The sequence below is a fragment of the Hippocampus bargibanti genome, linkage group LG05 (genome assembly GCF_051943395.1).
Source record: "Hippocampus bargibanti isolate YZ-2025 linkage group LG05, ASM5194339v1, whole genome shotgun sequence".
In the NCBI taxonomy this organism is placed as follows: domain Eukaryota; kingdom Metazoa; phylum Chordata; class Actinopteri; order Syngnathiformes; family Syngnathidae; genus Hippocampus; species Hippocampus bargibanti.
Window position 1 is genome coordinate 5,007,347 of NC_142738.1, and position 12,163 is coordinate 5,019,509.

General features: G+C 34.2%; 1 protein-coding gene across 2 annotated transcripts in view; it reads left to right on the forward strand.

Moving 5' to 3' along the window:
* Window positions 1-37: 37 nt before the first annotated feature.
* The window catches only part of LOC148897586 (copine-8-like), a 60,286-nt gene continuing 48,160 nt past the window's right edge, over window positions 38-12,163 (forward strand). For both annotated transcript variants that reach the window (XM_088996604.1, XM_088996605.1), the window contains exon 1: window positions 38-577. In XM_088996604.1, coding sequence (XP_088852730.1) covers window positions 501-577 — 77 coding nt within the window. In that variant the 5' untranslated portion in view covers window positions 38-500. The remainder of the gene's footprint in view (window positions 578-12,163) is intronic.

The following is a 12,163-nucleotide window of genomic DNA, read 5'->3' on the forward strand; positions in this document are numbered from 1 at the left end:
CACATTCTCTCTCATTCTCTCTCAGATTATATCTCTCTCTCACATTCTTTCTCTTTCTCACTCTCTCTGTCTCTCTCTTTCTCACTCTCTCTGTCTCTCTGTGTGTCTCTCACATTCTCTCGCATTTTCTCTCTCACACATTCTCTTTCTTTCTCCCTCTTTCTCTCTCTTGCTCTCTCTTTCGCTCACTCTCTGTCCCTATGTCTCTATCTCACATTCTCTCTCTCTCTCTCTCTCTCTCTCTCCCCCCCGCTCTCCCGAGTCACACACTACCAGCTTTTTCCCGCGCTCGGAAGCATCCACACGTCGGCGCTCGGTCGGGAGGAGCAGACGGAGAGGAGAGCCTCTTGCATTCCCCCGTCCCGAGTCTCACTTGCACGACCACCAACTCCCTTTTTTGTCTCGTTCCCCCGCGACACGACCGCCGGCATCCTCATCGTCCTCCAGCTCCTTCCTCTCCCTCTGATGCCCGCCTTTGAGGCATCTCTACTGATTGGAGCATGGCGTGCATCGGGGACTCGGACCCCTTCACCGCGGCCATCCCCGCCACCAAAGTTGAACTCACCATGTCGTGCAGGTACGGAACATTGATTCTTCACTTTAATACGTGTGTGTGTGTGTGTGTGTGTGTGTGTGTGTGTGTGTGTGTGTGTGTGTGTGTGTGTGTGTGTGTGTGTGTGTGTGTGTGACTAAGTGAGCACGATTCTTCATTTTGACAAAGCTATTGTATGTATGAGCCTACACGTGCAGAGCTGTTTTACCCTAGTACCAAGATTGTATATGTCTATTTAAATTCATCATGATTAGTATTATTTTTTTGTATTTTTATACTTTTCACTATTATTATTATTTAAGTCAATTACTATTATTTTTATTTGAATAAGTTTCACTATTATTAATATTATTATTATTATTTGTATTTATTTTTTATTAACAACATTATTATTATTTTCACCATTATGATGATGATGATGATGATGATTATTATTTTTACTTTGTATTTCTATTTTTAGAATTGTCGCTATTCTTAACATTATTATTAACTCTATTATTAATATTATTATTATCACCGTTATTCTTATTATTTAAGTCAATCATTATTTCTATTTTTATTGGGTATTTTTATTTTAATGTTAATAATTTTCGCAATTATTATTAACAGTATTATCAGTATAAAATTATTAATAATATTATTATTAATTTCACAATTATTATTAACATTGTTATGAAGATTAATTTTATTAATACTATTATTATTATTATTATCAGTATAAAATTATTAATAACATTATTATTAATTTCACAATTATTATTAACATTGTTATGAACATTATTTTATTATTATTATAATTATTATTATTATAATTATTATTATAATTATTATTATTACTATTATTGTTATTATTATTTAAATCAATTATTAATTTTACTTTGTATTTCTATTTTTATAATTGTCTATTATTAACATTATTATGATGATGATGATGATGATGATTATTATTAGCACTATTATTATTATTATTAACATTATTATTATTTTTGCAATTATTATTAACATTGCTATTCATATTATTAATATAATTATGATTTTTTGTTATCGTAGGTTCATTCATTCTGTGACCACAACTCAATTTCCCCCATTAGAACGAATTGAAATGCCATATCACCATTCCAGCATCCCCACCAAACCAAAAAAATTGCTTGACGTTTTTAATATTGGGAAAATGAGCCCCACATTGCAAAAAACATAATCTGTGAAAATGTTTTACAAATGTGTTGAATGTGAATCCTTTAAGGGGCGTGGCTAATTGAATTGGTCTGCATGTGACTGGCTGGGTGTGACTCGTGGCCGACAGCAGGTCCTTGAAAGTGGTCTTATTTTATATTTTAGGATTTGATTAACTTTTTCCATTCGATAAACGTTGCTAAGAGCACCAGTGGCTGTCTTGTGAGGGGATTTATAGTACCTTTACGACTTCATTTTCAACCAAAATGGATCCGGGGAAGGCTCCTAAATTGGTAAACTCATTCAGTAAGAAGGCGAAGGAGGCTGTAACTGTGTTGTTGTATTGAAGGAGTTTTTTATTATTGTTGTTATTGTATTTGATCTGATGAGGTAATGTACCTAACGAATCATCCACGCATCAAATGTACTGATGGTATGTTAGGCGTCGTCCCTATTGTTGAATACGATTTCATTTTGTGTTGTCACATTGCAGGATTGTTGTACGTATTAGTACAGTGGGTCGTTATGGCAACAGTTTCTAATATTTTGTCCCTGCGATGTCGTCACCAAAATAATGTCATGATTCAGTCAATGCGCAGGTTGACAGTATTAACAGCAGATTTATTTATTTATTTATTTATTTATTTATTTATTTATTTATTTATTTGTTTGTTTGTTTATTTATTTATCTCTTAGCTAGTTTTTTAATCAATTTATGTATTTATTTATCTATTTTAGGTAGTTATTTTTATCTATTTTTTTTAAATTTATTTATTTATTTATCTCTTAGCTAGTTTTTTAATCAATTTATGTATTTATTTATGTATTTATTTATCTATTTTAGGTAGTTATTTTTATCTATTTATTTATTTTTATTTATTTATCTATCTATTTTAGTTGGTTTTTTAAAATTAATTTATGTATTTATTTATTTATCTATTTGTCATTTTACCTAGTTATGTTTATCTAGTTATTTATGTATTATCTATTTATCTATTTTCATGTAGTTATTGTTATTTATTTATTTATTTATTTATTTGTTTTAGGACGTTATTTTGATTATTATTATTATAATATATTTATTTATTTAATTAACTATTTCTCTATTTATCTATGTATTTATTTTAGCTCGTTATTTTTATTTATTTATTATCTATGCATCTGTTCATATATTTTTTGCTAGTTGTTTTTATTTATGTATTTATATTTAGCTAGTTATTTTTATCTATTCTTATTTATTTATCTACTTATCTCTGTAGCTATGTATTTATTTTAGCTAGTTATTTGTATATATTTATCTCTTCATCTCTTTATTTATTTTTAGCTATTTCTTAATTAATTAATTTATTTATTTTTTTATTTTATTTATTTATTTATTTGTTTGTTTGTTTGTTTATCTCTTAGCTAGTTTTTTAATCAATTTATGTATTTATTTATGTATTTATTTATCTATTTTAGGTATTTATTTTTATCTATTTATTTATTTATTTTTATTCATCTATCTATTTCAGTTCATTTTTTTATTAATTTATGTATTTATTTATATATTTGTCATTTTCTAGCTAATTATGTTTATCTAGTTATTTATGTATTATCTATTAATCTATTTATCTATTTTCATGTAGTTATTTTTATTTATTTATTTATTTGTTTATTTATTTTAGGTCGTTATTTTGATTATTATTATATATGTATTTATTTAATTAATAATTTCTCTATTTATGTATGTGTTTATTTTAGCTAGTTATTGTTATTTATTTATTATCTATGCATCTGTTCATATATTTTTTGCTAGTTGTTTTTATTTATTTATCTATTTTTAGCTAGTTATTTTTATCTATTCTTATTTATTTATTTATTTATTTACTTATCTCTGTATCTATGTATTTATTTTTAGCTATTTATTTGTATATATTTCTCTCTTCATCTCTTTATTTATTTTTAGCTATTTTTTAATTTATTTATTTATTTATTTGTTTGTTTGTTTATCTCTTAGCTAGTTTTTTGAATCAATTTATGTATTTATTTATCTATTTTAGGTATTTATTTTTATGTATTTATTTTTATTCATCTATCTATTTTAGTTCATTTTTTTATTAATTTATTTATTTATATATTTGTCATTTTTAGCTAGTTATGTTTATCTAGTTATTTATGTATTATCTATTAATCTATTTATCTATTTTCATGTAGTTATTTTTATTTATTTATTTATTTATTTATTTATTTGTTTATTTATTTATTTTAGGTCGTTATTTTGATTATTATTATATATTTATTTAATTAATTAATAATTTCTCTATTTATCTATGTATTTATTTTAGCTAGTTATTTTTATTTATTTATTATCTATGCATCTGTTCATATATTTTTTGCTAGTTGTTTTTATTTATTTATCTATTTTTAGCTAGTTATTGTTATCTATTCTTATTTATTTATTTATTTACTTATCTCTGTATCTATGTATTTATTTTTAGCTATTTATTTGTATATATTTCTCTCTTCATCTCTTTATTTATTTGTAGCTATTTATTTATTTATCTATTTATGTATTTATTTTTAGCTAGTTATTTTTATTTATTTATCTATTCATCTCTATTTATTTTTAGCTAGTTATTTTTATTTATTTATCTATTCATCTCTTTATTTATTTTTAGCTAGTTATTTTTATCAATTTATGTATTTCTGTATTTATTTATTTATTCATTTATAGCTAGTAACATATTTGTATCTATTCATTTTTATTGAATATTTTCAGTTAGTTATTTGTGTCTATTTACTTATTTATGTATTATTATTTTTTTTTTAGATCTGATAGAATTGTGATTGTCATGAGATATCCAGTTTGTGTACATAGTGTTAGGCGACTACAACACATTCTCGATTATTTTATAATGCTGAATATGTATCTACTTATTATTTATGTATTCATTATTTGATTACTGAAATAAAAAGAGAAAAGAAAAGAAAAATAACCCCCCTCTCCTATCAGTGAGGCACGGTAATGACCTCTGTTGCTCGCCAATCCTCAACAGTCTCATAGATTAAATAAATGGGGTTGCAGTTGAGGAAATTTGGGTGAGCAAATAAACTCAAAAGTAAAACCATTTTCAAGTATTCCCCACTGCCATATAGTCCTACTTATGATTAATTTTAGTTCCAAGCACAACAAAAATTGTTGTAATGGCCACCCCTTTGTATATAAGTCATTAATGATTCATGGGTAGGACAACAAAGTTGAATTTAGTGACTTTTTCACACAAACTCCACATATCATGTTAATGATGGCTTTGTTGGCTCATTTGATTCACGGCAGAATTTCAACCCCCAATTTCACTTAGCCGCGTCATATTAAGTTTGCACAAGATGAGCCATTAAAAAAAAGTCTTAAAGGACAACCGACATCACATTTTTGTTTCCTAACTGACATCAGAAAAACGTTTTATAGCATCTAAAATACCCAAAAAAACGCAGTATGATATTTTTAGTCAAATGCAAAACACCAATAAAAATGACTTAAAGTGTCCAAAATCTGCAAAAAAATTTGAGCTGCGAATTGGGCATTTTCAGATAGTCCCGCCCCCCCCCAGTTTGTGACGTCACAGCAAGACGTCTTGCATTGCTGGAGAATCAAAACAATGGCTTCAAATTCGGAGAATATGCTTTCTTGTTACACATCCAGTTATGAATATGATTCAAATAGTTCTGAAGAGGAAAGCATACATGTTTGCAATCGATTAAAGAATTTATTCCGTGCCCTTTTGAGGCAACATTGGGGGGAAATGTATCATCAAAAAAGAGGCAGAAAATGGCGACCAACCTCCTGTGCGGAATTAATCAGCCCGTTTCCACAGGCTGATAAATTCCTTATATGGAGCTTGGTCGCCCTCTTCTGGCTCTTTTTGGTGCAACATAACGTTTTCAGACCAAACAAGCACATCAAAATGCATTGACGTGATGGAAGGACTGCTACAATGTGTCCTTTTTTTTTTCCGGTCAGGGGCGTTCCTTAAGTGACATCACGTCGTCACCGACTCAAAAACAAGACTTCCGGAATATTCAGCGCCAGTCTTAAAACGTAAAATATACCTACATGCCGTGGAATCTTATTAAAATACGCTCAGTAGAAGTCATTTGAAGCCAAATTATGGACACAACTTGTCCGGAGACGTCGGTTGTCCTTTAAGAATGACAATGACCAAAAAGATGCAAGACAGCTGCCATTTTACATTCACCAAAGCACCTAATAACTTCCCCCCCCCAAAAAAAATCCACCCCTGCACCTTATTTTGCTTTGTCCCAACATCAGATTTGGCAGGTGTGTTTACCATGACCTGTGATTAGTTTTTTTGGTTGAACCACAGGTGTCCAAGTCAAGCCCCGGGGTCAAATTTGGCCCACCACATCATTTTATTCGGCCCGCGAAAGCAAATCAGACTCGGGGACCAAATCTGAACCAAAACGTCAAATTGTCCCACGTCAACAACAATGACAATCCTTATTCTTTGTAATGTTTCTGAACATTTGCTCTGCTACTGCGTCACATATATCGTCAAAGAGTCACCTGGAAAAAGGTGATTGAAACTAATTGAAATGTATACATGCACGGAAACATATTAGCAATCTAGCTAGCAAGCTATGTATTAGCTATCTAGCTAGCTATTAGCAATTTAGCTAGCTAGCTATTTGAGTCAGGAAACATATTAGTGATCTAGTTAGCTATCTATCTATTAGCTACCTAGCATTCTATTATCTAGCTAGCTAGCTTTCTATCTTTTTGAGTTACTTCCGGGTTGAGTCTTTTTTAATAGTTTAAAGAACGGTGTTGTCAAACAATATTTTGCTATTGCGCCTATTCGTCCTGACTGCGCTGTAGCGTCTTTTTCTACTGAAGGAGTCTTTCTACGAGAGAAGTTCTACGTAGTTGTTATCGGTAGTTGTTGGCACTCTCTTTTTATTAGCAAGAAGATTTTTATAAACCGGTTTCTAGAAGCAGAATACTCTTTTCAAAGCCAGTGTGTTTGATTTTCTTCTGCTTTGTTTGCAGTGTTGTTTCTTTTACGTTGTTTGCACATTTGTATGCCATTAATTAGAAAAAAAAAATCCCCTGAAAAAAAATATGCGATAAGTGAACCACGAAGTAGTGAAGGATCACTGTAATGAAAAGCAGCTAGCGGGAACTGTCCTTATGGAAGGTGACTCTCCTTCCAAACAGTCACTCCCTCCCTCCCTCCTCCCACTCCATTCCATTTATTTATTTAATTACAATGCAATAGCGCTTTATTTTTTTTTTACAATACAATACAATACAATTTTTACAATTACAATAGCAATTAATTATACATAAAATAAGGTATATTTTGTGTAGTTTTAAGGCTTATTTAGTAGAAAATTATGTTTTATGAGGACCTAGGAACGGATTATTCTCATTTTTTATGGTTTCTTATGGGAAATAAATGTTCGGCAGACGAACTTTTTGTCGTACACACACTTTCTGGGAAACTATTAAGTTCGTAAGCTGAGGTATCACTGTATGCCATTTTTTGGTATAAGCCACAGGTGTCAAAGTCAAGGCCCGCGGGCCAAATCCGGCCCGCCACATTATTTTTTTCGGCCCGCGAAAGCAAATCAAACTTGTTAAATTCCATGATGATTGCTAAAATCTGAGCCAAAATGTCATATTTTTGGATGTCAACCACAATAAAAGTCATTATTCTTGACTTCAGATTTGAAAACGAGTTATTCATTAATTTGCTGTGTACTCTATATGTAATATTTGAAGGGATTTAAACATTCTACACTGTAAAACCCAACAAGTTGAAAGTACTCAAATTTTTTATGGCAACTGATTACGTCAAAATTTTTGAGTACAGTTTACTCAAAAGTTTTGAGTAACCTGTACAGGTTACTCAAAACAGGTTACAGGTTACTCAAAACTTTTGAGTAAACTGTACTCAAAAATTTTGACGTAATCAGTTGCCATAAAAAATTTGAGTACTTTCAACTTGTTGGGTTTTACAGTGTAATGGGTTCCCCAAATTCATAACGGCCCTCGAGAGGAAACCATAACTACAATGTGGCCCGCGGCAAAAAATGACTTTGACACCCCTGCTATAAGCAGACATTTTAGATTGAACAATGCACCTCAGAATCTTTGTCAAATTTCAGCCCCAAAGGCAGTTTCACTGAGTTACATAAAATTTGATGGGCATGTCTACCATGAATGAACCCACAAAAAAAATGCCCTCTCAGACAAAAATGTCACAAATGTTTGATGTTTTTCATTTCTCATTTGTCAAACACATCTCGAAGCCATGCTCTTCCTTAAATCATTCCCACCCTTCTTTCTGTATGTGCTAGTGTAAGCGGTGTGATTTTCTCACTTTATCGTGGAAGATGCTTCTCTTGCCATAAGCTTCCCATTTACATCCGAGCAGAAGGACTCTCACACACATACACACTCACACATAGATTCGAGTGAGTCCGCGTCATTAGCAGACGGCATCGAGCGACCACGCAGATGTTGGGGGGGGGGGGGGGGATCAGAGTGTCAAAAGATTACATGGCCGCCGCCTGTCTCAGGGTCCGAGCGATTTGTGGAGTTTGAAGCCGTGTGACATTTAGGACCCACACAAGGCGGCGGCGGCAGGAGCATTGACGCGTTGAGATGTGGCGCCATTGAAGATTCCCCGCTGACCCGCTGCGAGGCGGGTCGATGTGTCGTTTGGCTCACCTAGTTTGAAGGAAGAAACGTCGTGTGTAGAACGGCAACGAAGGAGAACCTTTCTGGGATGGGATCAATATGCTCGACTGTATTAAAAGCACGACGGACGATATTGGACAATTGGTGTCCGTCATCTTTTTTTCACACAGAGCCAGTACAGAACTGTCGAGGCAGTGTTCGTCTCTCCGTCCTACGCACCAAAAAAAATGTCACTTTAGCAGGCAGTGTAAAATTAGAATTTTCGAAGACTTTCAAACGGAGATGCTGCAAAATTGCAGCTATAACAGGCATAGCAGTAGATTTTGTCTTTCTCAAGGAACCCAGTGAGGTAACAGTGTGTGAAAGATTATTTTAACGGGTAGCGTAAAAATGTTCAAAAATGTATCAAATTGTTCACACAGAGACCCTGTAAAATTGCAGCTTCAGCCATCCCACTTCCCAAATCTTCATACATTGATACATAACAGTAAATATCTTATTTTGTTTCACACAAAACCCAGCAAAACAACTAGTTTGAAGAAAGAAACGCCGTCTGTAGAACAGCAACAAAGGAGAACCTTTCTGGGATGGGATCAATATGCTCGACTGTATTAAAAGCACGACGGACGATATTGGACAATTGTTGTCCGTCATCTTTTTTTTTCACACAGAGCCAGTACAGAACTGTCGAGGCAGTGTTCGTCTCTCCGTCCTACGCACCAAAAAAAATGTCACTTTAGCAGGCAGTGTAAAATTAGAATTTTCGAAGACTTTCACACGGAGATGCTGCAAAATTGCAGCTATAACAGGCATAGCAGTAGATTTTGTCTTTCTCAAGGAACCCAGTGAGGCGACAGTGCGCCAGCGTTCACTCAACCGGGAATAACTCAAATAGATCAAGCTAGCTAGCTATAGATAGCTAATCTATAGCAAATAGATAGCTAGCTAGCCAGTAACTGTGGCTCTGTTCAACCAGGAATAATTCAAATAGATCAAGTTAGCTAGCTAGCTAATAGATGACTAATAGATAGATAGCTAGTTAGACAGCTAATCGATAGCAAATAGCTAGCTAGGTAGCCAGCAACGGCGACCCCGTTCAACCGGGAATAACAGAAATAGATCAAGTTAGCTAGCTAGCTAGCTAGCTAATGGATGACTATTAACATCTGCTACTTACGATAGTAGTCTTCCGCATACACACACAGAACTCAGCAAAATCAGCATATATCCATGTCTATGTGACTCCATTGTCTTATGTGATGTATCAAAAAGCGTCAAGCGTTGTTACGGCTTTGCTAGCACCTCCGAAAGTTGAGAAATTAAAGTTGATACAGAGCAAGCACACGGAATAACACCGACTGTTGACTGCTGGTTGTTAGGATCATAAAGTCTTTGCCTCCGATGGCACCCTGGTGGTCATTCAAGTCAAAATGAGTTAGTTGATTTCCACTTTGACCTACTTTTCCGCCGCACTTTTATCCCGCCCGGTGCCGTGTTCTCCGTCATAAATGATGGAAGTCCAAATTAGCTTGAGCAACTTTTGGACGACCTCCAAATCTTCTTCGTCTCCTTTTTCCATCAATGTGGCCACTGGCAAAAAAAAAATAGAGTTCTGGAGTATCCTGGTGAAGTGACAGCTGGTCGCTAGGCAACATTGTGATCTTTCGTGTTTATGTCCTGGGAATTGATGCTACAATCTGCCTTGGATCTTCCATTTAATGGAGACAGCTTCTTTCCGGGCGGTCGACATCCCGCTTGAACTGAGCATGCGTCGTCTCGTACAAAGAGCAACACAATTTACAAGTTACATCAACGCTGGTGCGTGTGGTTGCCGCTGCTCACCCGCAGAAAAACTTACGAATGAATTCTGATGATGATGATTATTATTATTATTATTGTTGTTATTATTATTATATCTGATATAGCTAGCTAGCTATTTGAGACATGGAACATATTAGCTATCTAAGCTAGCTTGCTATTAGCTAGATAGCTAGCTTTCTATCTATTTGAGTTATTTCCGGGTTTAACTGCTCACTCACAGATAAACTTATCCTGTGACTGTAAAGTGACCTTGAGAGTTTTGAAAGGTGCTTATAAATGAAATGTATTATTATTATTATGATTATCATCATTATCATTGTCATTATCATTATAATAAACTTCATTTATAAGCACCTTTCAAAACTCTCAGTCACTTTACAGTCATAGGATAAGTTTTTCTGCGGGTGAGCAGCGGCAGCCACACGCGCCAGCATTCACTCAACCCGAAAGCTATAAAGCTAGCTAGCCAGCTAATAGATAGCCAAAAGATAGCTCGCTATATAACTAGCTAGCCACCTAGATAGCTATATAGCTAGCTAGCTAAATAGTTAGTCCTTCATGTGGATATACTGCTCATCTGTGCAGCACGTTTACATATCCAGTCTAGTAGGATTGTCAGGAATTAATTGATCATGAAATTATTATTATATTAGCTAAAATAGTGGCAGTAATTAGCATTCTTTTGGGGGCGGTCCAGTGGAATAGTGGTTTACGGATTGACATCACAGTGCAGGTTCAATTCAGGCTCTGGCCTCCCTGTGTGGAGTTCGCATGTTCTGCTGATGTTGTTTACTCCACAATATTACAGTATGTGTACACAGTCAATGCGTTCTCCCATCTTCAGTTAAGTCTTTTAACACGTCTCCATTGTCATGTGTGTATTTTTATGTATCTTTCAAGACCTTCAACTAGAAAAGTGTTATTTCAATTTGCACTTTCTTTTCCAAGCATATAAGTCTGTTCTCATCTGTCGTAGCGTCAAAAGCCACTTTTTAAGCGGCGAGCACGTGACAGGTCGCCGGTGCTGAGTTTGAATGTAATTCAAATGTATTTTCGGTGTCGGGAGGGAATGCTGGTGTAAATGTTTGATGATCACGGAGCCACTCAGACGGGGCCTCCCACCATCGGACTTCGGTTGCTTTTTTTTTTTTTTTTTTTTTGTGGGCCGTCTCACAAACAACATCAGGTGAACACAGAAATGGGCACGAATACATCCGGCGCAAATATTACACAACTGTACCTGGATCCATACAAGCATATATATATATATATATATATATATACAGTAAAGTCTCGTTATATCGATATCAGATATATCGATAGTCCCGGTTATATCGATACTATTTCTATGCACGCACGGAGAAAATTACATGCAAACAGGGTCGGATATATCGATAGTCCCGGTTATATCGATATTTTTTCGGACTCCCTTGAATATCGATATAACGAGACTTTACTGTATATATATATATATACACAGTACAGTGATACCTTGATTTACAAACCCCTTAGCTTACGAACCTTTAGGTTCACGAACGTGACATTTATGAAAATTTTACCTTGTCATACAAACTATTTTTCGGGATACACACGAAGCTGCCATAATGAGTGATGTGTCGTTCACGAACGAGCCCGTTCTCCTAAAAGAAAATGGCAGCCGGCTTGTTTTTGTCCTCTATTCCCCGCCTCCAGTCGTCGGTTAAAGCCACGTGATTGGTCAAGAACGCATCAGTGAGAGGAGGTGGTTTAAACATGAAAGAGACAGGCAGACGACAGAGAGAGAGTGACAAAATGGATAGAAAACAGTGAAATTTGGACTCGTTTCAACTTTGCTAGTTTAAAGGCAGAGTGTAGAATACAAGGTTAAAATTCCCATCAATCAGGCTACACAAATAACCCGCACAAGCCATCTG